At 39.9% G+C, this 26,320-nt stretch overlaps 2 protein-coding genes across 2 annotated transcripts; both read right to left on the minus strand.

The window, feature by feature from the left end:
- Positions 1-1,968: 1,968 nt before the first annotated feature.
- LOC115670335 (uncharacterized) lies at positions 1,969-3,045 on the minus strand. Its single transcript, XM_030591594.1, has one exon. The coding sequence runs from the start codon at positions 3,043-3,045 to the stop codon at positions 1,969-1,971; it is 1,077 nt and encodes a 358-aa protein (XP_030447454.1).
- Positions 3,046-10,132: 7,087 nt separating this feature from the next.
- LOC115665197 (protein APEM9-like) lies at positions 10,133-25,603 on the minus strand. The gene is made up of 5 exons (XM_056319846.1): positions 25,386-25,603; positions 18,841-19,017; positions 17,962-18,039; positions 15,833-16,115; positions 10,133-10,657 (listed from the first exon to the last, which is right to left on the minus strand). The coding sequence occupies exons 1-5, from the start codon at positions 25,454-25,456 to the stop codon at positions 10,301-10,303; spliced, it is 966 nt and encodes a 321-aa protein (XP_056175821.1). The 5' UTR covers positions 25,457-25,603; the 3' UTR covers positions 10,133-10,300.
- Between the last annotated feature and the right edge of the window lie 717 nt (positions 25,604-26,320).

Here is a 26,320-nt window from a genome sequence, read left to right on the forward strand (position 1 = left end):
GATCTCCTAGTCGAGGCTTAGGTTGTGAACTCGCTGAGATTTTATCTCATTTGTTATTATAAACTGTTTTTCAGACCCCCCGACCGTGAGCCTCCCTCCTGAACGTTTCGGCATGCCTATGGAGATAGACATGGGTTATTCTGCGTACCCTATAGGTCCTGGCAGAGAATATCAAAAGCATGAGTCCATTGTCTGGGTGGATGAGGGAGTACTTGGGTTGACGGCCCATCGTTTTGTGGCGTGATTTAGCAAAGAAGGGAACGAGTTGATTGGTCCACTTCGTGGTTTTAATGGACCCCCGGTTGGCGGTATCGGGGAGGTGGTCTGGGATCCGATGGACCTCGATCCGCCGGATGGGGAAGTGACGGACCCAGACTCCGTAGATAGTGAGGCGGAGCTTCCTCCCGGTTTTGGCGATCTGTTGTGATAGGTTAGGATACCCCATCTTTTTGGAACCACCCCCTTTTTGTAGCGAAGTTAAGTTAACTCGATTGCTGATTCCTTTTTGTTGTATGTGGTTTGATAGGAAGTAGCATTATGATAGGCTTGTATATTTGCCCCTTCCTTGGGTTAACGTTATGTTTATAAAGTAGCTTCACTGTTTTCTGAATCCATGTGTTTTCCTTACTATCCCGTTTATTTATTGTTGTTGGGTGAATTAAGTTCGCTTCCGCATGCGTTTAATGGATAATGATTCGATTGGGTCGGCGATGTGTCCTAGGACGTCGCATTTATAACGACCGTGGTGGGATATTAGCGCGCTCGAGGGTTGGGGCGTGACAAATATGGTTCAAGTCAGGTCGGGTATGAGTCGAGATATTTTTACATTACAAATAAATGGGTCATAAAAAGGTTAATGGGTCACTTTGGGTCGGACCATTTATGACTCGACCCAAATCCGACCCGACTCACCCATTTGACAGGTCTAATCATAGGTTATGCTTGGTTGTCTACTTATTAAGTTGAGGAGTCAACCGCACGGGAAGATTTTATCTTTAAACCAATCTATTAACTCCGCCAAGGATAGTCAATGACCTTTAATTTACAGAATTCTTGTTGGCATCTTAGATAATAATCAGTTTACTTTCGTTGTAATTCATTTATGTTTTTTTAAAAGTTTGATCTTCCGTTAACGTTAATGCTTAGAAGAAATATTTTGATGGATCCGACTAATCTCTATGAGTGAAGAATTTGCTTATCTACTAGATGTTTTGCTAAGCTTTCTCCAATACACTTTCTTTTCCTATTTTAAAAGATTTATTGCTTTAATAAGAAATTGCCACGTGTTTCCATGAATAAGAAAATCTTTAAGAGAAATTTTAATGTAATCAATCTGTTTATTTTCGCCAAAAATCGCTGATGTTGCGGTGTTTGAGAGAAGGGGTAACAATAAAATGGGAAGATACCATTAAATTTTCCAGCTCATCCATAAATATTTTAAATTTTTCTACATGTTGTGTCTAAACTTTCAATCTCCCATTTCTTTAACTTTCTCAAACATAGCAAAGAGAAGTGGAAACTGAATGCCATATTTTGGTTGTAAAAATATTTATTTGGTTTTGTGATTTATTGCAAAATGCTTGTCTCAAATGTTATTTTGCAAAATGGTATCGACACTCATTTAAAGTTTAAATTTACATGAAATGTAAGTCCGACCTAACAACAGGTCGTATGCGCTATTTGGTTCTTTGTTTGGCCCAACGATTCTTTTATAAGTTTAAAACTTGTCTCTTAGCATTTAACTCTAATCCTTCAAATTTGAACGAAATTTAGCTTTCTTTCACTCTCTAACGTTCAGCAATAGTCTGGCAGAGTGCTCGAATACGGGCGTAATAACTTGCCAAGAGATTTCAACTTGACTCGTATGCATCCGGGTCATGCCATAATTTTCCAATCCATTAAAACTATCATTCAACATCATCGTCATCATCATGTCTATCTTTTCGCAATTACACTATATCTGTCTACTCATTCATTCTTTGTTCCCAGCAAAAACGCCTTAGATTCATCGTTGTTGCCTGGCTTCGGTGGCTTCTTTGGCAATGGTGGTTTCCGCATGCTAGCTGTGAACTCATCTGCCATTTCCTTCCTTATCCGCGTCACTGTCCGGAACAGCTCGTTCACCTCCTCACTCAGCCGGCGCAACCCCTCTGACATTACCTTGGTCGCCGTCTCCAGTTCAATTGCCTTAATCCTCAGCCTCCCCACGATTTCTTCGCTGCCTCCGGATGCCGACACCTCGTCCATCACCTCAAGCACGTGCCTCGCTTGTGCCTCCATATCTTCGAGCTCCTTCAAGAGCCGCGTCTTCCTGGCTCTTGCCTCGCCGCATCCCGACGACTCGATGATAACTGCCGACTCGATTGCCCGAACAGAGTCGACCCAGGGGAACTCCTTCGGGATGCGGATGGAAACGACGACCCCTGAGGTAATGCGCAAGGCCGAAGATATGACTCCAGCAACGAACGCCGTCACAAAGCTGACCGCTTGGATAGCACGGCGAACAACTCTCTCGATCGGGGAGACCTTCCACCACGGTGTTGACATTCCGATGCTCGCGGCCAAGTCTCTGATCAGCTCCTCAATGTTGCCCGCAGACTTCACATACCCGCTGCCACCCTTGCCCTCTGAATCTGCAAGCAAATCCCTCGCTTGGTGAATCTCCTCCTCCGATGGGTTACCGTCCAAACCAAGGAGCTCAATCGCGATCCTCAGGTTCAGGGGGCGGAGGTACAGTCGCTCGATCTCTGAGGAGATGCAGTTGCAGACATCCAGGACCTTCAGGCTGTTGTCCAAATACCATGACGAGAGGCTATCACCACCACCGTTCACTTTCAGCTCGTGGATCAAGGATTTCACGGAGCAGTGAGCGAAGGTGAGCACGCCAACGGCGGAGGAGAGCCAGGGCAAGCTGACAGAGGCAGGGCTTAGGCCCCGAAGGCGAGAGAGGAGCGACTCGTCGAAGGAATTGGAGATGGAATCTAGCTCCTTGGCAGCGTGCTTCGCTCCCTTCTTGTCACCGGGTAAGAGGAGTCGCGAATACATTTTCTCAACAAATATGGAAAATGGAAGAAATTTGTTCTCCTTTTCCGGGAAAACTGAGACGACGAGAAAGTGTCGGAAAGTTTTGATGAGTACGGGCTCTGTGAGCACTAGCAGTATTTATAAAGGGCGTGTTTTGTCCTAGGAATGCAAGAAAATGTGATTATGAAAAAAAATCCAAAAGTTATTGGAATGTAATTTAAAGACACGGCCAAATAAGGAGTCTCTCTTCGTGCTTTTCTGGCCTCCTCATATTCTACATACGCGGTTTAAGACAAACTTGCCTTTTATCTCTCCATGCTTTTCTGGCCTCCTCTTATTCTACATACGCGGTTTAAGACCAACTTGCCTTTTATTTCGTTCTAAACTTTCCCTTCATTGCAGCGGTGCGTCACTGTGGATAATAACAAGTATCGGTGATTGAAATGATCCGAACAAGTTACATTTTGACGAATGTAGTAATTGAATGTGGCGCTAAAAACACATTTTCTTTGTATATTTTTGGAACAATTATTTCCACTCGCTTTGCATGGTGGCTTGGCGGCGTAAGCGAGAGAACGTTTTTTTACGACTATCGCGACCTCCCCGAGAAAATAGGTGTCAACAATGACCGAATTAGGAAAAGAGATAATAGTGACATGCCTACTAAGTGGCGTGGCGGCGCATATCGATTTGTTTAGTATCTATATTGACGTGCCTACCAAGTTTAAGTGATGAAAATAGCACTTATTATTTGGATTGTTACATCTTGCTTGATATGCTTGGTTGGCAACTTATTAAGTTGCGAGTAACCGCATGGGAAGATTTCCATCTGTAAACTAATCTATTAATTTGGCTTAGACTAGTTAACTACCCCTAAATTACGGAATTCTAGTCAGCATCTTAGTTGACAGCCGATGTACATTTGTTATAGTTCATTAATCACTTTTTTGAAGTTTTTCTACCGTCAACCTTAATGTTTACAACAAAGATTTTGATGAATTTAACTAAGCGCTATAAGTGAGATATAGATAAAGATGAGTTTGTGCTTATTTACTATTTTCATGGATATTTTTACTTTATAGTGAGGCATTTTGGTTATATTAGGTAATAAATCACAATGGCCAATTACCATTTGGGAGGTAATTAAAAGCTGGGTCAAGTAGGAAGATTTCTCCATAATTAGAAGCTGGCTCAAGTAGGAAGGTTTCTCCATATACTCTTTCTGGCCCTTTTGTAGTTGTTGTAAGTAAGCTTTCCGTCAATACGCTTTCCTTTTTTTTTTTAATATGATATTTTTGCTTTAGTAAGAAATATCCAGGCGACGCTACAAATGAGATAAAATTTCCGTCAACTAAAAAATGTTGGTAAGATTAAGTTCTTGTATCTAGAATATATACCGATCTATTTAATAAACTTACCATTTGTGTCCTTATATCATGCTTGGTTGTTTCTTAAAATTTGTCTGAGTTGGCAAATGGAAAAGACTGTTTTCCAAACTAATCTATTCACTATTATAAGGTTAGCTAATGACATTTAAATTATGAAATTCTTAGTAGCATCTTAGTTGGCATTTTGATCTGCGGATTCATTATGGCGAAATATTCTCATATCAACAAAGCCTTAATTTTTAATTTCTTGTTGCGATTTAGCTGAATGGATAACTTATAACCCAATATAATCTTCATTCACCATGATTATTGATTTTACTGTGGCAAAACGCGCTCTCGTCTTCACATTTTTCCGGTTAATAACTATGTTATTCATATTTTTTTAAGAGGATACTTATGCTAACTCAAAATTCTCCGATTATTTTGATATCCCAGTTTTTAATGATTAAATTAAATATATAATTGGCCCATATTTTTAAGAGGAAACCCATGCTAACTCTAATTCCGCCCAACAATGTTTCTTGAGCGGATGCCCGATCAAGAGACGCATACGAATACTTTGGAGATGTAGTCACATTTGATACCGCTTATTTGACAAATAAATATGGCATGCCTATTGCTCCATTTGTTGGTGTCAATTATCATGGTTAGTTAGCTTTTGTTTTTTGTTCTTGGTATGTCCCACTCTAACTTTCAACTCACTCTCAGACTTTTATCATGCCTCCTCGCAGGGCGTGGAAGTCGAAACTCACGTCTGAAACTACACGTCCCCACCCCTAGCTCCCCTTAAGACTTTTGGTATAAGTGTAGTACTTGATTGAACCAATCGAAAGGTTTAGGACTCAATTGCATTCCATACATAAGTTTTAGGATTTGTAGTGCAATTTTCTCTAACAACTACATATTTTTGCTCAAGCTCAAATCACAAGCATCACCCTCACATTGTTGTGTTTATTCGCTTTGTTGGTCTTGCCTAGTTTTTTTTTTTTAGAAAGAAAATTGTATATATTGCTCAAAATGATAAATAAGAAGTACATAAACTTCATGGCAAAGCAAATCGAAATAGAGCAAAGTCCAAAATACTGCAAAACAAAGCCAAATTCAAAAACTAGGAGGATTAACGAAGCACTAGCAAGGTTGAGTACACAATCATTCCACCAGGACGGATTGTTAAGCAAAATAATCGGCAATTGATCATTAGATCGCGTATCTTTGTTAGTGATGAGTACACGTTGGAAATTCCTTCTCTAATATCTATGGCGTTGCCAATTAGCGGTGCATGCCTATAATCGGCTTCTTCTACGCCATCACCGTATACGGAGACAACCAAAACAAGTTGAACAAATACAAATCTAACATTTGGAAGAGCAAATCGTCATGGTTTAGTGAGACACCAAAGCTTCTGCGATCACCATTAAAACTTGAGGTTTAAGACCTGTAGACGGACAGAGCACAGGGGTATCAAATCTCTAGAAGTTTATTCATTAAACTCCTGGATCTAAATTGGGAGGGGATGGTTTACATATCTAGACTAAATCGGGAGAGATTAAACTCTCAGATGTAGAACTAGACTGAGAGAAAAGAGCTCCTAAATCTAAATCTAAATCTGGAGAAAAGAAATATAAAACACAAACAAAATCAACAAGAGAGGGAGGGCACCCTCCCCTTATGGCTGCAGGTTGAAGAAGACGATGGAGGGAGAAGAGATAGAGGGAGAGAAAGAGACTTTACAGCTTTGGACCGTGGGTTGAGGACGAAATTGAATATGTATTCTTGCTGGCTTCGATGGCTTCTTTGTTAATGACCTTTTTCGTGCCCTTGCTCAAAACTCACCCGTTATCTTTTTCCTCATCCTAATCACTGTTACAAACAACCTGTTCGCCCCTCCCCAAATCGGTCCACCCCCACGATATCCCCTCGGTCGCCTTCTCCAACCCAATTGCCGCCTCCCTCAGCCTCCCAACCTTCTCTCCGTCGCCTATCAATGTTGCCATCTCGTCGATGGCTTCAACCACGCCACTCACGCGCGCCTCCATGTCATCAAGCTCCTTCAAGACTTGCATCTTCCGGTCTCTTTCCTCACCGCCCTAGGGTGTCTACACCCAATTGAGTTAGTGGTTATCGTAGAGTCAGGATGCGGCAAGGAAAGAGACAGGAAGACACAAAGTCTTGAAGGAGCTCGACGACATGGAGGCGTACGGAGGCACGTTCTTGAGGCAATCGATGAGATGGCGACTTTGGGAGGTGGCAGAGAGAGGGTGGGGAGGTTCAGGGAGGCAGTGATTGGGCTGGAGAAGGAGACCGTGGCGATGTCGGAGGGAGCGGACCGATTGAGGGAGGGGGTGAATGGGTTATTACAGACAGTACTTGGGATAAGAAAAAGAGGGCGAGCAAGTTCAAGCAAGGGCACGGAAAAAGCCACCGCAGACTCGATCGCGTGGAGATGGTCACCCCAAGAAAACTCATCGAGATGTGGACACAGACGCTTCCCCTGGCGAAGTGCGGAAGGGTGAAGATATGACTCCGGTGACGGGCGGGTCATATACGGCGTGTGTTTTCTCCTAGGAGTGCAAGAAAAATGTGATTATGGAAGAAAATCCAAAGCGTTATTAGTTGATGCAAGACTTCTTGGAAAGTAATTATGAGACGTGGTCAAATAAAGTGTTCCGTTTCATGCTTTACTGACCTCCTCATATCTAGAACGCGGTTTAAGATATAGTTGTCATTTATTTTTCAACTAAACTTTCCTTTATTTATTTATTTTTTTGTCATTAAACTTTTCTTTTATTTGGCTTGTAGTAGCAAAACCAACGGCAGTGCACGCAACTGATATTATTATCGATAGTATTATCTAGTATGGGTAACATATTATTGCAAGATCCAGATGCATGTGAATCTAATGAACATGCCATGTTATTATGTGAATCCCGTCTCATCCACTAATTCATGTAAACCTGCATATATGAGTCATCATCATCATCGTTCATCATCTCTATTCCCTACGATTGTTTCTGCAATGACTCAATCTCCTTTCATTTTGCTTTATTTCGGTACATAACAACTACTACACCCTTTTGCTTGCATTCAATCTCAGGTATCACCTCCACTTTGTTGTGTTCTACGGCAAAGAAAATCTTTGATGGTATCTTCGGCATGGCCGTTTCAGTGCGCTCCCTCTCTATCATATTTCTTATGGTTTATGTTTTAGCCATACCAACGCCACATAAGAGAGAGAAAATAATTTAAAAACCAAGTCAACATTTTTCGTTACCTAAGTTGGAGGGAATTAACAGAAGGATTTGATTGCATCAATTTGACAAGTTTTAAAATTTAATTGCACTTTTTGAATGTTTTAAGACTCAATTGCATTTTCGTGATAAATTTTAAAACTTTCGGTGCGCTTATGCCTTAAATTTATAGAAGAAGATCCACGTATATTGCAAAACCTAGGAATGAAAATAGTTCCTAATGTTTAATTACCACTTGGGTTCTTAGAACAAGACACGTCAGCGCCACGTCAACATTTTTTTGGTTATTTACATAATTGCCCTTCTAGAAACCTTTTTGCTAGATGCATTCCTAGCCCTTAGATCAATACTTTGGCACCAAAGACACATCCTAGCCCTCCATTTTGAGAGATATGTTCAGCCCTCTCTCTCTCTCTCCTCACTTCTCCCTTGCTCTTTCTCTCTCTTCATTTTCTTTCTCTCTCCCTCCCCCTTGGCCGAGACTCACTCACCATTGCCGTCCACCACCCTTGCACATCACGCCACCACCTTGGACCGCCATGGACCACTGTGAGCCGTCCCCAAGCCGCCGTTCACACCCGGAGTAGCCGCCGTTCGCCGGATCGCCATTTGGGCCAACGCCGTTCACCGGAGCTCTTGGCTTGGCCGGGACTGGTGCTGCTGGTTTTGGCTTGGTTCTTAGCTTAAATTAGTGGTAAGTAACTCCCTAAACCTTGATTAGGTTAGTAGGTTATCAATGAATAGTATTTATGGGTTGTTAGGGTAATTTATGGGTTATGGTAGATGCAGAATTAAGGATTTGTTGGTGGCTGGATTTGATGATTATATGGATGATGTGAATGATAAGATAGGTAGATTATGTGACTTGAGCTTGAGCATATGTTTAATGTTGCTAATTATGCTTAATTTGACTAATTATGATTGTTTATTGGTTGTTTTAATTAAATTCGTGGATTGGTCTTGTGGCTACAATAATCATGTGGTAGTGGCTGAATTGGATGATTTGGATATTGATCATATGGCCCCCATTGATTCTAGATTGGTTAAGGTTACTTTTAGGGCTTAATTATCATGATTATGTGCTAATTTTGATCATACGGTTTAGAATAAATTAGGATGTGAGAAAAGTTAATCATATGGCTTATTAGAGATTTGAAGTTGATCGTGTGGCTTTGATTGACAATCGCATGGCTAATTAGTCGATTATATACCGATTAAAGATTTAATGACGATCGTGTGGTGGATTAGTTGTTTAATGCTGATCGCATGATTAAATGGTTTAATCGTATGGTTAATTTATTTAATCATGGCTGAGTAGTTGACTGTGGCTTGATCGTGTGGTTGGAATGATGATGATTTCGTGGCCTAGAGCGAAGATCGTGTGGTTGAAATTGATGTTTCATGGTTGATCTTGCACTTGATGAATAATCGTAGGATTTTAAAAGTGGATCGTGTGGTTAATTATGGCTATTGTGGCTTAGCATGGCATATCGTGATCATATATTGATGTTTGATACGAAAACGAGTACGATTCATGGCATATTTATTTGTAGTAAATTGCACGTCATAAACACTTGCATTAGCTAATTAAGGAAGATTAAAATTGGCAATGCGTGGTTATTTACGTGTATGGCCATCATGAGTTCCGTCTAAGACAAGCACTAGACGGTGCCCGGCGGAAGTTCGGATGCTGTTTGGTACCCGACTTGTCGCGGGGGGGGGGGGGGGTGTTCGATCCTAGACATTGGCGATCGTGGTGGAGACCGGATCGATGCTCCTAAATGGAATGCCGTCCGGTACTCGACTTGTCGCGGGGGGGGGTTCGATCCTGGACATTGCCGCGCCCAAAGTAGTGGGGTGATGCCTGGCTATGCTAGAAGACCGGCGGGAGTTCGGTGTGACCTATGGTGGGTCGTTAATAATCTGGACAACTTCGAGTGTTATGTGTATATGGCATACTTTGCGCTTGATTATGGGATAAAATCGTGAAGCATGGTATGGGACGGGCCGAAGTGATTTCATCTTATAATCAAGACTTGTGTGAATGATTGAGTATGTCTGGATTATTATTATTACTATTATGCATATTGATAGTATGCCGTGGTTATGATGCAATTCGAGACTTTGCATAGTATGTAGTGTTGAGGAAAACTCCTATTGATTTTGAAGTTGACAAAACCTTCCATGTTATTGTAAATCTGATACTTATTCTGAACTATCTTATTCCAGGTATGTATGTATATTCTGGACGCTCAGAATGAAGTTTTTCTGACTTTACAAGCTGAAAAAATAATAAGTTCTTTGAAGACCCACATCACCTTGGTATTGATGACGCAGAATTTCACTAGCTAATCATCAATACCAATACCAATACCACAACTACATGCAAAGATCCATGTAATTCTTTAAGGAGATATATCCCTGCCTAAGGTCCATCTTAGAGGGGACCACCAGTACCACAACTACATGCAAAGATCCATAATAATCGATATTGATGCAGGACAGAGGTATATATGGCCATTAACTTCACAAGAAGGTGGTACTTGCTAGTTATGCATAAATACGTTCTGTGATGGCTCAGCAAATCATCAAGTTTAAACAGGAAGTGGTACCACGAATATGCATTAGAGCCAAGACAAGTTACCTATTCAAGGCAGATCGCTTTCTTCGCACAATGAAATATGCGAGCAGCATCAGGCATCCCAGCAAGATCTTCCCATTAGATAGGACTAACCGAAAATTGCCAAATCTCACATTGATTGACCGAAATAACCAGAAACAAGGCTTGCCTTGTGCATACAACTTCAGAATTGCTAATTTCCGATCATCTTCTCTGTTTGGCATGCTTTTCTGTTCTATGGATCTAATATATTCTTCTGATGCATTCGCTTCTCCTATTAAAGGAACTTCATGCTCATTTAGCATACATGACAGGGGACCTTGTGATAAGCTAGTGGCCTTGATAGCATATAGCGAATGCAACCTTCTGAGCAAGTCCTACAAATTGCAAGTTGAAATGACAAATTGTTAACATATTATGCATCAAGGACAGTACCATATGGTTATTAAACCAAAATTGATTTCAATCAAGTTTGTGCAAAAGTGAAGCATCATTCTTTGATTGAAAGCCATCACAGAAATGATTTTAGTAGCCAAACAATGCAATACTTTACACATTGAACTGATAAACGAGCCAAGTCGGCTGATGCTCTATAGTTTTATGGCAAAGATGCTAAACAATTTGTAAGCATCAGTGATATTAGAATCACCTTACAATCAATTATTCAGATACTATAACATCAAATGGGAAGGAGATGATTAATGAAATCTATATCACTGCTAAAATGAAAATTAACAGTAAAATTAGGAGCCTACTTTCTGGATCAGCCTAACTAGAGAATGCATCTTAAAAACCCCGGTACACATGATAAATTCCTTGCATGTGTATTGAGGATAAGATGCCCATGCCCTAAGCTCAACCCCGCAGAGACTAGCTACCACCTTTCACATCAGAAACCGGCCTACAACCTAGAACCCGGAACATCTTAAGTAAAAAAACTTTGAAGCATACGCTGCAGAGTTTCCTTTCTTCTTTTTATTTGAATCAATAACTGGCATGCAGTATCCAAATATACCTAAACATTTGCTCCAACATCACACGTATAAACACCATTTTATCAGTACAAAATCCTATATATCAATAAATGGATAATAAGAAACACACTAGAAGGTCCACCGGGCTGTAAGTGTAACATCCTGAATTTTGACCTGTTATCGGGATCAATAAAGTGTATATTAATTCTCGTTTGATTTTAGTAAGTCTCGCCCGGACTTGATCAATCACGGGATACTAACCAAATGGGAAAGGCTAAATAGGATCAGGTACGTGGACCAAGGACCCGATCGCGATTGAGTGCCGAGTTCGAGAAGCATCGAGGGAATATTTTGGACCAATATGGGCCGATCTTAGGAAAATGACGGATTGATATAGTCGATACGTACGATCGGATCGCGGGTGATTCCGCACGACCGAAAGTACGCGACTAACGAACCCCGATTTTAATCCAAACGATCGCGACCCCGGTACTAGTGATAATTCCTCTCGTTCTCTCGAAATTTGAGACCATCATGACTGACAATCCTAGGTCGATACGCGTACCACCTAAACGCCGACCGTTAGTGAGAGGCCCTAAGACTTCGAAACGAGTTATTTTGATCGCAATATTGAGCCCAAACTTCGATATCAAAATTTCAAGGGTAATTACGACTATTTGGTAAGACGGACGTCATTTTATAGTGGCCAAATAAGTTTGGGACAAGAACAGCTGAATATAGAAATTTCACGAAATTGGGGAAAATTACAATTTTGCCCCTGGGGACCTCGATGCTCGTTTCGAGGCCAAACGAAATTATTTTTCGGAATCGATGCCATTTTGGGGCAACCATGCACGTCTGGAGTGCATACGGTCAAAATTGGAATTTCGACCCGGAACGAAAAATTACGGTTTTACCCCTCGAGACTTTTGGACCGGTTTTGAGGGCTTAAAGGATGAATTTTAAGGATCCGACACCGGATTATGTCTACCATGAATATATAGGACCGGTATGGACAAAAATTGAAATTTCGGTTCGGGATCGAAAAAAATTACGAAAATGCCCCTAGGCCAATTTTAATTAATTCCGAAAATTGAATTTAATTAGGGGTTTAACCAAGGTTAAATGGGACTAACCAGGTCTGGTCAGCCTTGGGTTAGTGACAAATGACCATTTTACCCCTAAATTATTGGATGAGAAGGAAAGATAGCCATTGGATCAAGGGCAAAATTGTCCAATTGGCCTAGATTGAGACACATGGAATCCACTCACACTTGTTGACCCATATTTGACCAGACATTTCTCTCTCTCTCTCTCCCATTCTGTTCTCGATCTGCCGAGCCATTCTCCTCCTCCCCTTCCCGTGAATTTCTTTTCCCGTTTACATTTTCGGCGTGCACGGTTCTGTCCATTCTGGTACTGTTCACGCCGGAACAGTACCAGCCGGAGCTGTCCCCGCCAAGCCAGCACCACCAGCAGCCCTTTCTGCTCAAGACAAGCCACCACAGCCCCGGTTTCAGCCTAAACAGAACAGAAACAGCAGCTAATTGTCTTCGCCGGTGTCGCTGCGGACCGCCGGCTTGCACCGGAGCGCCGCCGTCGATCCTTACCGTTCGTCGGTGATCGACCGCCCGTTCCCGTCGTCCCGAATCGTTAATAGGCGAGTATAAACCCCTAAACCCCTAATTAGTCTAATTGTGCATTTTTAGGGGTTAATTAGGCCTAATTGAGGGTTAATTAGGCTTAATGGTGTGTGGGATGTTTTGTATGGGTCATTAGGACCTAATGAGATGATTTAATGGTGGTTTAATGGCCTAAATTGTGATCTGGTCTGGTACTGTTCATGAGTACCGAAAATGCTAAATTTTGTTCAAGTTTTGTACTAATTGAGTTCAATGGTTAATGACTTAAAATTAGGCATTTGGTAGACTAATTAAGCTTATTTGAGGCTTAATTATGTGTATTTGGTGGTTGGATGTTTAGGGTAGGTGATTAGGGCTTAATGAGATGGTTTAAAGGTGAATTAGTGCCTAAATGTGCATTTTTCCTGGTACTGTTCATGGGGCTCCGAAATTGTTTTAATTTGTCTAAGTTTGTACTAATTGGGTTCAATTGTTGGTGACCTTGAATTGGTCATTATAGGGCTTAATTAAGCTTAATTGAGGCTTGATTATGTGTATTTGATGTTTGGGTGATTATAGTATTTGATTGAGGCCTAATGGAATTGTTTAGGGGTAGTTTGGTGCAAAATGGACATTCGGTTCTGGTACTGTTCACCAGAACCGAATTGTACCATTGGGCTTAATTGGAGACTTAATTGGTTCTTTGGCTATTGACTTGAGTTTAGGCATTTTTAGGGGTTGAGTAGGACTTGTATGAATCCTATCGTATGACCCCGAAGTGGTGAAAACGAATATTGAGATTGAATTGCCCAAGGCGGGCCTTAGGCGCATTAGATTGAGGTGTGAAATGAATGCGCGGAATGAACTTGAAATGGATTGGATTAGAGTGGAAATGCTTGGGTATGCCAAGAATGAGATGAACATGTCTAATTTGAGCATGGTTATGCTTGGTGTTTTGGCATCGATATTTAACCTTAAATTCCCGAGCATATGTTTTGCATATCAAGTGGTGATTGGTTGAAATTGAGTGAAACGATGTACTTGCCTAAGTTATAATCAATTGTGGCCTTCGGGTCGGGCCTACGGGTCGTTTATCAAGCTGTGGCCTTCGGTCGGGCCTACGGGTCGATTATCAATTGTGGCCTTCGAGTCGGGCCTACGGGTCGATTTATCAAGCTGTTGGCCTTCGGGTCGGGCCTACGGGTCGTTTATCAAGCTGTGGCCTTCGGGTCGGGCCTACGGGTCGTTATATCCAAGCTGTGGGCCTTCGGGTCGGTATAATTGCACTTGACTTATAGTGATGCCAAATGCCTAACTGCAGGGCTATGAGACATTATATTGGGCTGTGAGCTCGGGTGAATTAATGTTGTATTCTGGTTCATATTTTGATGCGTTTTATTTACCTTACGGAGGTGCACATTAGCCTAGTTTAGGATTAGTGGTTTGTACTTGCTGAGTTTTCTCACGGTTGTGGTAAAACCGACATTTTCGACCCCGTCCATAGAATGCCGAGGAGCGGGACCCGAGCCCGAGATAGAGTTTGAGGCTATGAGTTCGGAGGAGGAACCGGAGCAGATCCGAGAAATTTTCCGAGACGTCCGGGTCGACCCCAACCGGATATCCTAGGGCGGACCTCGGTTTTAGGGGCGAGGGCCGATACTTTTGTTGTAGCCTCTAGTGGTTAATCGATCCCCCTAGGCCACCGATCCCTTTTTGTACTCGTAGCCCTTTGTTGTAGCTCTGGTTTTAATGGATATTGTATATATAAGTGTTATAATGAATGTATATGTTGTTTTTAATCGTTTGAATTTTGTTGGCTTGTGCTACTCATGGTTGCTTTTAAATTGTCTCAGGTGTATATATATAATATATATACGTCGTTTCCGCATGTGGCGTGTTTTCTCCGATTTGGGTTTTCGGGTCGGTGACGTAACCTGGGAGCTTCGCACCTTATTTCGACCTATACGCGGATGTTCATGCTTCGTGGGGTACGGGGCGTGACAGTAAGTACCTAGATCAGGTCCTTTCAGGACCTAGGTTTGCCCAAGCATGAACTGTGTCCGAGTAGTTGAGCAGACCCACAGGGTCAGGTCCAAAATTAAGTCTACCCTATGCTTTTGCATCGTCAATATATATGATTTTTGCGAACAACTTAAGATGTAACAATGGTGATAAATTTTTAAGATTTTGCGCGACTGTTTGTGTGTGTATTGTGTTGTGTGCGGGTGCGGGTGCGGGTGCGGGTGTGTGTATGTGCATGCGCATGCGAAGAAGAGAGAGAGAGAGAGAGAGAGGGTGGTATGGGATCCATATCAGACAAGACAAGCCCAGTTAAATGTCATTATTCCATGATACTTGATATATCTTAGTGTCCTAAGACAGATTGAGATTAAAGCCAGAAGGCTACCAATCTTAGTCAAGGCAAAACTGATACAGGAGAAAACTAGACCCTCTCAAAGAATATTGTTCCCCTGATGCACTGTATTCTTAGTCCCTTTTGGCATATTACAGGAAAAAAGTGGACCTTATTCCACTTTAACATCCATATTAATGTCAAGCACATTACTGTCCCATCATCATAACAACAAGAACTAATGAAAAATGGCCCAAACTGAACCTGCAATGCGGTAGTCATGACCATGTGAGGAGCTGGGTGAGAATAGTAAGCGAGGAAAAAAAACCTGAAATATTTCTATTAACATGCACCTTTTCCATTAATTTGGACGATATCTAAAACTGTATCTCAAAACAATCTATAAAGCAATCAATTCCACCTATTTCACTATTCCTCGCTAGCGATTTCAGCAATCAAATAAGTTAAGAAAACATGGGAAGCAAATTGCATACTCCAGGCTCACTGATCATCAAATTGCAAGCATGTTGAACAATTATCAATGATAACATAATTCAATAAATGAATGGTCCTCAAAGAATATGATCGCAAAATCTCTCTTACCTGCCTCTTATCCTTGGGCAATGCAGCTTTCTCAACCCAACTTATGGCCAGTTCAAATTCACCCAAAATTCTAGCCAGTAAAGTCAGAGCATAAATGTCAACAACTTCCAAATACTTATCAACTCCCAAAACAAAATGTCCGTCACAAATTTCCGTGCAATTAACATTTGCCTCTGCATTGACAGGAATGTAATATTTCTCATCCACATAGCTCCAGTTGCTAAGGAACTCCTCTAGAAGTTCTCGAACCCCTGGAAAACCTTTTGAAATCTGCAAACAGGCCCTGAAAGGAAACAGTACCAGTAAGCGAAGTTCATGTTGTATGTAAAGAGGTCATCTAACTTGCATTCAACACGATAACCAAAGATGCTCTTCTTAGAGACTAAAGGATGTATAGTGATAACACACCAACAACTGTTTAAAAGTGGACTGTACAGACCAAGCATAACATAGGTCTTATTCTGCAATAGAGTTAAGGCATGTATAGTGCATGAGATGACATTAAATACCTAAAAGACTATATCATCAAGTTGCATTCTGGGTGTGGCGGAAGTGGGTAGGGCAGTTACCACATCTGGAAAAAGCATTGTTTGTAGCATACACAAAATCAATACATGATATGTACAACTTCAATCAACATATTCCAGCTCAGGACTTGTCAAGTTTGTCCTATTTTACTTCTATCAAACTCGACACAGATCATGGCAACAAAAGACACAAGACTCTCTCTCTTTCCCTCTCTCGCCGCGCCCCCCCCCCCCCCTCTCTCTCTCTCACACATTGGAGCCACAATGGCATTTCGAAGTTAATAATGACTACGGATTGAAATGACTTGTGGCTAAAGCACTTTGACTTTATTTAAACCCAAAATACCTGAAACTTTAACAACATACTGATGTTGACACATGAATTCACAGAGCTCTTTCATGAATTTGGAAATTTGAACAAAATTCTAAATTTTGGCAAAATGCAATGAAAAAAAAAACTTTTTGCTTCTATAAAACAAATACAAACACACCATAACTAACGTTGTGATATAATTCATTGTTTTGGAAACTTAAGTACATTATTCAATCGGTTTTGGTCAATCTAAGTGAGCTATACTCATAACCATTACTTATATCGATGGCACCAAAGCGCCCAATTATTAAACCATGTCAAGTCGTCGGCAGTCAAGAGTATATACAAACTTCAAGGTACTTACTTAAAGCAATGTCAATATACTGTAATGCTTTTCTATAACTCTTTTGGACTGGGTATTCAACCTAAAGTCAATTTTGTACAAATGATAAGCAATTCACAAAAAACAAATCCTCAGCTTTATCCTTATTAGCCTTTTGCATCCTCTAGTTTCAAATTCACACGTTCTAATTCCTATAACATTTGCTAACAATTTCCTCATAACGTTAAAGACCAAGGCATAGACTGCAGGTTTTCTTAAAAGCTCACAGTGCAAAGTGGATAATTTTGAAACAAAAGTACGCAAAGTTTCTGTAAGGGAAAGTTCAGGGTGGGTTATGTAAAATCCTTTTTTTAGCCCGGAGATATGCCCTTAAAGGTTAGGAGATGTTTTTGGAAGACATAATAATCAAACAAACTTAAAGACCCAAATCACATGTAACTCTTGGTTTAAGCCTGAAGGAACAAATGCAATAAACCCATCAACGTCACAGACAATCTACCTAAATCCTCTTAAGATCTTTGGGCTTCATTTATAACAATTGCTAAATGGAGCAGGCCAAATATGGATCTAACATAGTCATGTAAAACATTGAATCAAAACCACTGCATAATAGGCAAATAGCCTAATGGCTTGTCTGGGGTCATCACCAAAGACAAAGAGCTTAACATACAATAAGATGATCATAAATCAGTGTCATATCATGTATGTGTTCCTTAAACCACAATGGTAGAAAATTAAAGGTTGAGAAATGTAGCTACACTACCTTCAATAAGGACTTCAATTGGCCAATGTCAACTTAACAAATGCAAACACTCAAAATATTTAACCAATGATCTATTCTTTCTTTTGCACTTTTGCTCTCAACATAACCATGAAAACCATTCCACGAAAAGGCATTCGACATGTAGAATTTAAAACGCGATAATGCAAGAAGACACTAAATTACCCAATTTGGAGAACTTCAATGGGGATGGCAGCAACAGAACCGAACAATTCCGTTAGCTTATGCAGAATTTCTGCAGTCCTGCAAGAAATTACTACCAGTTACAGTACAATTTTAACTTTCCCCCTAAAACTAAAGCGAGCGTGAGACTTTGCATAATTAAGTCATCTTATCTATTGTGCACTCAATAAATTGTCCACTATGAAGCTTCCTTAAAGATCTTTTTTGCTAGTTGAAGTGCTCTGTAGGTCCAGAGCACCTTCGTCCAAAATCAAATTCAGAACTTGTTCCTAACCCCCTCACCTCCTCCCCTTTTCCCCCTTCCACCGGGCCATGTGCCTTGATGGTTCTTTCAAGGAGTTATAATCTAAAATAGGGGGACTAAAAATCTCAACAGAAGGATCAGTACTGGTAAGGATCTTGTTGATATTGTAAGGATTGTGTTAAAGGGTGGCAACTGATTAAGGAAACTTTATACTTTCCAATGCACTACATGTCCTCATGTTTTGCACGATCAGTGCTTTGTAATTGAAATATTTCAAATTAAGTATAGTTGAAGACCCACATTGTCCTTAAGATCTAGTGATGTATCGAAAAGCTTCACGGTTAAACACCCGAAACATCTTCTCATGAGCAGGTTGATGCACAGGTTTTTAAACTAAAGACTGAAAAAAAGCAAATATGCTTCCAAAGATTACAAGAAAGTTTTGTCAACGGCTTGAGATACGAAATCCCCATGATGTGAACTACACACAGGGAAGGCTGCAAAATGCATGTATCAATCAAACTAAGAGAACATGTAAAGCACAAGTACGCACTCATCAGATGGGAACTCATAGCTAATTAACGAAATCAAGAAGGAAAAAAAAATAAAAGCGGGACCTCCCCATTTCTTTCAAAGACTGCACGAACACCATCCCAGCTGATTCCATCATGTCATGCAGCAGCGAAAGACCATGTCCTGCTTCTCCAAGGAGATCGCTCTTGCTCCGACAGAGACGCTCCAGAACAGAGGAGGCCAACGAAGCCGCCTCCTCGTACAAAGAGCACACCAGGTAACTGCAAAATTCCAGAAAAGAGAAGAAAGAAACATGAGCAAAACAAAAATAAAAAAAATAAAAAAAATAAGAAAGAAAGAGGACAAGATGAGAAGAAATCGGTGGAACCCTTTGTTGGATGTTTGTTTGTAAAACAAACAAAACAATGCTTTTTCCTTTGTCCCACATAAGAAAGTTTTGGGTAAGTGGGCCATTTTATAACTGTGAGTGTCTTCTTACTCCTTAGAGTGAAGACAATGGGGTGTGTGCTAGTCCACACAATACCCGCGTGCGGGTGCGCGATTTTGGCGCGATTATTAGGCGCACTTAGCACGCTTGCGCGGCCGCAGTTTAATTAGCTCTAATCCCTTTATTTTTTATTTTATTTCGTAAGGTTATCTCCTTAATCTTTATTAGTTGAAAGGTTGTTTTTTGTTTATTAAATAATTTTCGAAATTATGAAAATTCGGAATTTTATTTATATTTTTTTATTTTTATTTTATTCCGAATTGTACATGTGTCTTTTCAAGACAACTTTTGGAGATTATACTTGTTCAGTTTTTAACCTTTTCCGAAGGGTTGCATTTGTTCAGTTTGCAACTTCTTCCGAAGGAATATCTTTGTTAGCTTTGTAACTTTTCGTGAAGAGTTGCCTATGAAGACCGATTTCTATATATGTCAGTTTTTGGCAAGAAGAAAAATCAATCAATTTTTCAAGTCTTCTTTCGAAAAACTACAGCCATCATTTTCAATTGTTTCCTAAAGAGATCCTGGAGAAATACTAGAATTGCTATCTAGTATTCTCATTTTGAGACTTTGTTGTATCCTGGAGGATTTTTGCCGGTGACCATTAGCAACAATTGTGGGGCAAATAAATCCTTAAGGAAAGTGATATCACGCCTCAAAGTCCGACTTGATTGCTCTTTGATTCGAAGCCATTCAAATTTTACAACAATCTTAAGGATTTATTTCGTTCAACAATGGAGTCGGAGACAATCAAAATCATGAACCAAGACATGGTCAAACTGGATCGGTTCGATGGGAACAACTATGCTCGCTGGAGGGACAAGATGATGTTCCTACTCACCGCCCGAAGATATCCTATATTCGGATCCAAAATTGGCGCCTATTGAAGATCCGAAGCCCTCGTTGAGGAGAACAACCAAGTGCGGAAGCCGTTGAAAGGGTTAACAAGGATAAGAGGAAACGTGAGGAGGATGAATTACTGTGTCGTGGACACATTCTGAATACACTGTCTGATAGATTGTATGACTTATTCACTGAGATGAAGTCGGCCAGAGAAATTTGGAACGCACTGGAATTCAAGTACAAAGCGGAGGAGCAAGGTACCAATAAGTATTTAATCGCAAAGTATTTTGATTTCAAGTTTATTGATACTAAGCCCTTGCTGGAACAAGTCCACGAATTACAAGTGCTCGTTAACAAAATTCGTGCCCTCAAAATTGAAATTCCAGAAACCTTTCAAGTTGGAGCAATTATTGCAAAATTGCCTTCAACTTGGAAAGACTACGGAAAAAGGCTGATGCATAAGTCGGAGGACTTCACCTTGGAGCAAATACAGAAACATCTTCGTATTGAGGAAGAGTCACGTACACGTGATAATTCTGTTTTGTATAATTCCAAGGTAAATGCTGTGGAGAGAAAAAGAAAATTCGGCCAGAACTTTAAAGTAAAGAATGGGCATACATTTAAGAAGACACACAAGAAGAAGAAGGGTTGTTGTTTTGTTTGTGGCAAACAGGGACATTATGCCAAGGACTGCATTCATCGCAAGAGCATATCAAAGGACAAGAACATTCCAACGGTGAAGGCAGATGCAAATTTGGTTGAAGAGAACTATGTGGCCATGATTTCAACCAAGTTTTCAAATATGAACATTGCTGAAATCAATGGTTCGATGGCTATGATTTCGAGATCAATTTCGCCACTTGTCCAATCCGGTTGGTGGTTAGATTCTGGAGCGACAGTTCATGTGTGCAAGGACAAATATTTGTTCAAGCAATTTGAAGAGACTGTCGACACAAATGCTCAAGAGGTCCTGATGGCGAATAATGCTCTTGCAAAGGTTGCTGGCAAAGGCACAGTGGAGATAGATTTCACTTCTGGAAAGAAGATAACTCTTCTTAATGTGTTGTTTGTACCTGAAATTAGGAAAAACCTAGTTTCTATTGATTTACTTTGTAAAAGGGGGTTTCGGGTTTTGTTTGAATCTGACAAGGTTATCCTGTCGAAGAATGGGCTATTTGTTGGAAAGGGCTATGCCAATGATGGCATGTATCAATTGAGTATCAATAATAATATCACTACTTCTATTTATATTGTTGAGTCTCTATCTTTATGGCATAGTAGGTTGGCACATATAAATATTCGTTATTTAAAGAATATGAAAAAGTTAGACTTGATAAATTTCAATGGTGACATCGATAAATGCGAAATATGTGCTAAGTCTAAATTAACTAAGAAACCATTTCCTAGTGTCAAAAGAAATTCGAATTTATTGGAATTGGTGCATAGTGATATATGTGAATTCAATGGCATGTTAACTCGAGGTGGTAAAAGGTATTTTATTACCTTTGTGGACGACTGCAGTAGATATTTATACGTTTATCTCATGAGGACGAAAGATGAAGCTTTTACCATGTTCAAGAAATATAAGGCTGAAGTAGAAAATCAATTGGAAAGGAAAATCAAAGTTCTACGTTCAGATAGAGGTGGAGAATATTTCTTGAATGAATTTTCTTCATTCTGTGAAGAACATGGTATCATTCATCAAGTTTTGGCACCATACACTCCACAACAAAATGGTTTGGCCGAAAGGAAAAATCGTTCCCTCGGAGAAATGGTTAATTGTATGCTTTCGAATTCAAAGCTACCAATTAATCTTTGGGGAGAAGCATTGCTTACTGCATGTCATTTTCATAATAGAATACCATCCAAGAGAAATGACATAAGTCCTTATGAAATATGGAAGGGTAGAAAACCAAACTTGTCATATTTTAAAGTGTGGGGGTGTTTGGCATACTACCGAGTACCGGACCCCAAGAGAACTAAACTTGGTCCTAGAGCTATCAAAAGTGTCTTTATTGGATATGCTGAAAACAGTAAAGCTTATAGGCTTCTTGACTTAGAATCCAATGTCATTGTAGAATCAAGAGATGTTGAATTCTTTGAGAACAAATGTTCTACAGGTTCTGAAATTATTGAAAATAATTCAAGACCTATAGAAACTCATGTAGATTCTCAAGAGAAAGGAACAAATGATTCTAGAGACATGACCGAATTGAGGAGAAGCTCTAGAGCAAGAAAATCTAAGGATTTAGGTCCAGATTATATTACTCACGTTTTCCTTGTTGAAGGAGATAGAGAAAATAACGTGGTAAATAAATACCCCATAGTATTAAATTTAGAAGACGATCCTAAATGTTTTAGTAATGCTATGTCTTCTAGAGATGCTTCTTTTTGGAAAGAAGCTGTAAATGATGAAATGGACTCGATTATGTCCAACAATACTTGGGTGTTAGTTGATTTACCGAAAGGATCCAAGCCTATTGGATGTAAATGGGTCTTTAGGAGGAAATACAATTCTGATGGTTCTATCCAAACTTTTAAGGCTAGATTGGTGGCCAAGGGGTATAGACAAAAGGAAGGAATAGATTATTTTGATACGTATGCTCCTGTTGCACGTATAACTTCTATTCGAATTCTTTTTGCTATAGCTTCCATTTATGATCTTTGTGTTCATCAAATGGATGTCAAAACTGCTTTCTTGAATGGAGACTTAAATGAGGAAATTTACATGGAACAACCAGAGGGTTTCGTTCTTCCTGGAAATGAAAGTAAAGTATGTAAATTGACTAAGTCTCTTTACGGACTTAAGCAAGCTCCTAAGCAGTGGCATGAAAAATTTGATTCAGTCATATTATCTAATGGTTTCATTCACAATAGTGCTGATAAGTGTATATACTCTAAATTCACTAAAGACTATGGTGTCTTAGTGTGCTTATATGTTGATGATACGCTTATCTTTGGAACAAATATGACTGGAATTATTGAGACTAAGAAGTATCTAACTTCCATGTTTAAAATGAAAGACTTGGGTGAAGTAGATACTATCTTAGGTATTAAAGTTAAAAAATATGGTGGGGGTTATTCTTTGAGCCAATGCGATTACATTGAAAAAATGTTAAATAAATTTCAACATCTTGGTTTCAAGGACATAAGTACTCCATTTGATTCCAGTATTAAATTAAATTATAATACTGGTAGGGCAGTAGCACAACTTGAATATGCGAGTACTATAGGGTCTTTAATGTATGCGATGCATTGTACTAGACCTGATGTTGCTTATTCTGTGTGCAAGTTGAGTAGGTACACTAGTAATCCAAATATGGAACATTGGAAAGCTATTACTAGAATTTTTGGTTATCTTAAGAGAACTAAAAATTTAGGCTTGTTCTATAATAATTATCCAGCTGTATTAGAAGGATACACCGATGCTAGTTGGATTACAAGTGTGGGTGATAAATATTCCACTTCAGGATGGGTTTCACTCTAGGTGGAGGTGCTGTTTCTTGGGCGAGCAAGAAACAGACATGTATAACTCACTCAACTATGGAGTCAGAATTTGTTGCTTTAGCGGCAATTGGGAAAGAGGCTGAGTGGATTAGGAATTTGTTGTTGGATATCAAATTATGGCCTAGTCCTATGCCTCCTATTTCTATCCATTGTGATAGTCAGGCTACTTTGGCAAGAGCTTATAGTAGTACCTATAATGGGAAGTCTAGACATATTAGCCTAAGGCATGAGTTTGTGAGACAATTGATTAAAGATGGTACCATAACAATTGTCTACGTGAGGTCAAGTAATAATTTGGCTGATCCTTTGACAAAGGCATTACCAAGAGATATGGTAAAAATGACCTCACAAGAAATGGGGCTAAAACCCTTTAATTAAAATCACCAGTAATGGTAACCCAACCTTTTTCTAGAACATCACTAGTTAGAAGGTTTAATGGGTAAGAACAAGTTACTGAATGTGATTGTTTGATACTGACTCTAGCCCTAATATGAGAAGTTAGTATCGTCTGTTACGTTTTAGAGGAAGAATTGAATTCTTAATGAAGTATAGTACAAACTTGTAATGTGTTAATAGTAACAGAAACACATGATAGATACTTCACCTATATGAGCTTAGGAGTGGTGCCGCTTCTTACGAAAGTTTGGGTTACTTTCTAGAGAGCTTATGAAATAGGATCAAGCACAAGGCCATAATAGTGCGGAGTAATATAGAAGTTCTCGCTGAAACAAGAGGTTAGTATATGTGCGGTATGTCCGATTCTATTATTTAAAAGTACAAGTTTAAAGCCGAGCTACTTGTCACTTTGATAGAGTTTTGAGATACTTGCACTAAGTAAAGGTTTAACTCGAAAGAGACCTTTATGCATGTATATTAATCTCACCGAAATCTTGGCTGTATGGTTTTTAAAATTTTTAAATTTTTTTAAAATCTTTGTTTTACAAACAAAGTGGGGGATTGTTGGATGTTTGTTTGTAAAACAAACAAAACAATGCTTTTTCCTTTGTCCCACATAGGAAAGTTTTGGGTAAGTGGGCCATTTTATAACTGTGAGTGTCTTCTTACTCCTTAGAGTGAAGACAATGGGGTGTGTGCTAGTCCACACAATACTCGCGTGCGGGTGCGTGATTTTGGCGCGATTATTAGGCGCACTTAGTACTTTGCACGCTTGCGCGGCCGCGGTTTAATTAGCTCTAATCCCTTTATTTTTTATTTTATTTCGTAAGGTTATCTCCTTAATCTTTATTAGTTGAAAGGTTGTTTTTTGTTTATTAAATAATTTTCGAAATTATGAAAATTCGGAATTTTATTTATATTTTTTTATTTTTATTTTATTCCGAATTGTACATGTGTCTTTTCAAGACAACTTTTGGAGATTATACTTGTTCAGTTTTTAACCTTTTCCGAAGGGTTGCATTTGTTCAGTTTGCAACTTCTTCCGAAGGAATATCTTTGTTAGCTTTGCAACTTTTCGTGAAGAGTTGCCTATGAAGACCGATTTCTATATATGTCAGTTTTTGGCAAGAAGAAAAATCAATCAATTTTTCAAGTCTTCTTTCGAAAAACTACAGCCATCATTTTCAATTGTTTCCTAGAGAGATCCTGGAGAAATACTAGAATTGCTATCTAGTATTCTCATTTTGAGACTTTGTTGTATCCTGGAGGATTTTTGCCGGTGACCATTAGCAACAATTGTGGGGCAAATAAATCCTTAAGGAAAGTGATATCACGCCTCAAAGTCCGACTTGATTGCTCTTTGATTCGAAGCCATTCAAATTTTACAACACCCTTTACCTCTCGCAGATGTCGATGTCTCCCCAGATAGAAGTTTCCGACGAAGTCCCCGTCCTCCCCACTGCCGCCATGTCCCAATGTTATCTTCTCGAGGCAACCAATGATGCCTGGCCGGAAAAGCGGTTAAGGTGAGGTCACCGAGAAATTGGGCGAGGGAGGGAGGGAGCGAGCGGGGAGGTATGGAGAGAGACGGAACGTGGCGGTGAGATCTCTCTCGGTGGTTGGGAGGCTGCGAGCTGTGGCCGATCAAGCGTGGGCTCCTGTCGAGACTGATGTAGCTAGCAAGGATCACCTAGAGGGGGTGAATAGGTAAATAATTTTTGTCAAATTATGCGGAAATGAATAATCACAACTTAGTCTGAATAAACTTCAGATTCAAGACAGATTATATAGACGGTGCTCTTGATATGCAGTATGTAAATTAAGAGATAAGGGATAGAAAAACTGCACATAAGTTTATAGTGGTTCGGCTTATAGTAAGCCTACGTCCACTCTCTCACGCTGACAGCCTACCGGCTGGATTTCACTATGTAATCAAGAGGAATTTATAGATTCTGAGTAACAGCACTCTTGTGTATGATAGGACTCTCTATCTCACACAATCACTCTTACAAAGTAACCCTCTAGATCTTAATTTTTGGCTCTGAATGACAAGAGAAATGATTGGAGTATGCTCAGACTTTGGACTTGTTGATTCTTGAATCTGTGCTACCTTCTGCTGCTAGTTGATCTCCTTAAATACTCCTCTACTTCCAAACTAGCCGTTGGACAGCTTTCGGAGGATCATCTTCCAATCTTCATCTTGGACAGATTTGTATAATAAGGATTGAGTAGCCGTTGGATGACAGATTCTAAATCCCGCTGATTCTGGTCGCCCATACAATCAGAATCTTGGTTTCCATAAGTAGAACTTTATCCGTTGTAATGCATACTTG

The sequence above is a fragment of the Syzygium oleosum genome, unplaced genomic scaffold (assembly GCF_021117445.2).
Source record: "Syzygium oleosum isolate NSW1041296 unplaced genomic scaffold, Sole_v2.1 Sole_v2.19, whole genome shotgun sequence".
Classification (NCBI taxonomy): domain Eukaryota; kingdom Viridiplantae; phylum Streptophyta; class Magnoliopsida; order Myrtales; family Myrtaceae; genus Syzygium; species Syzygium oleosum.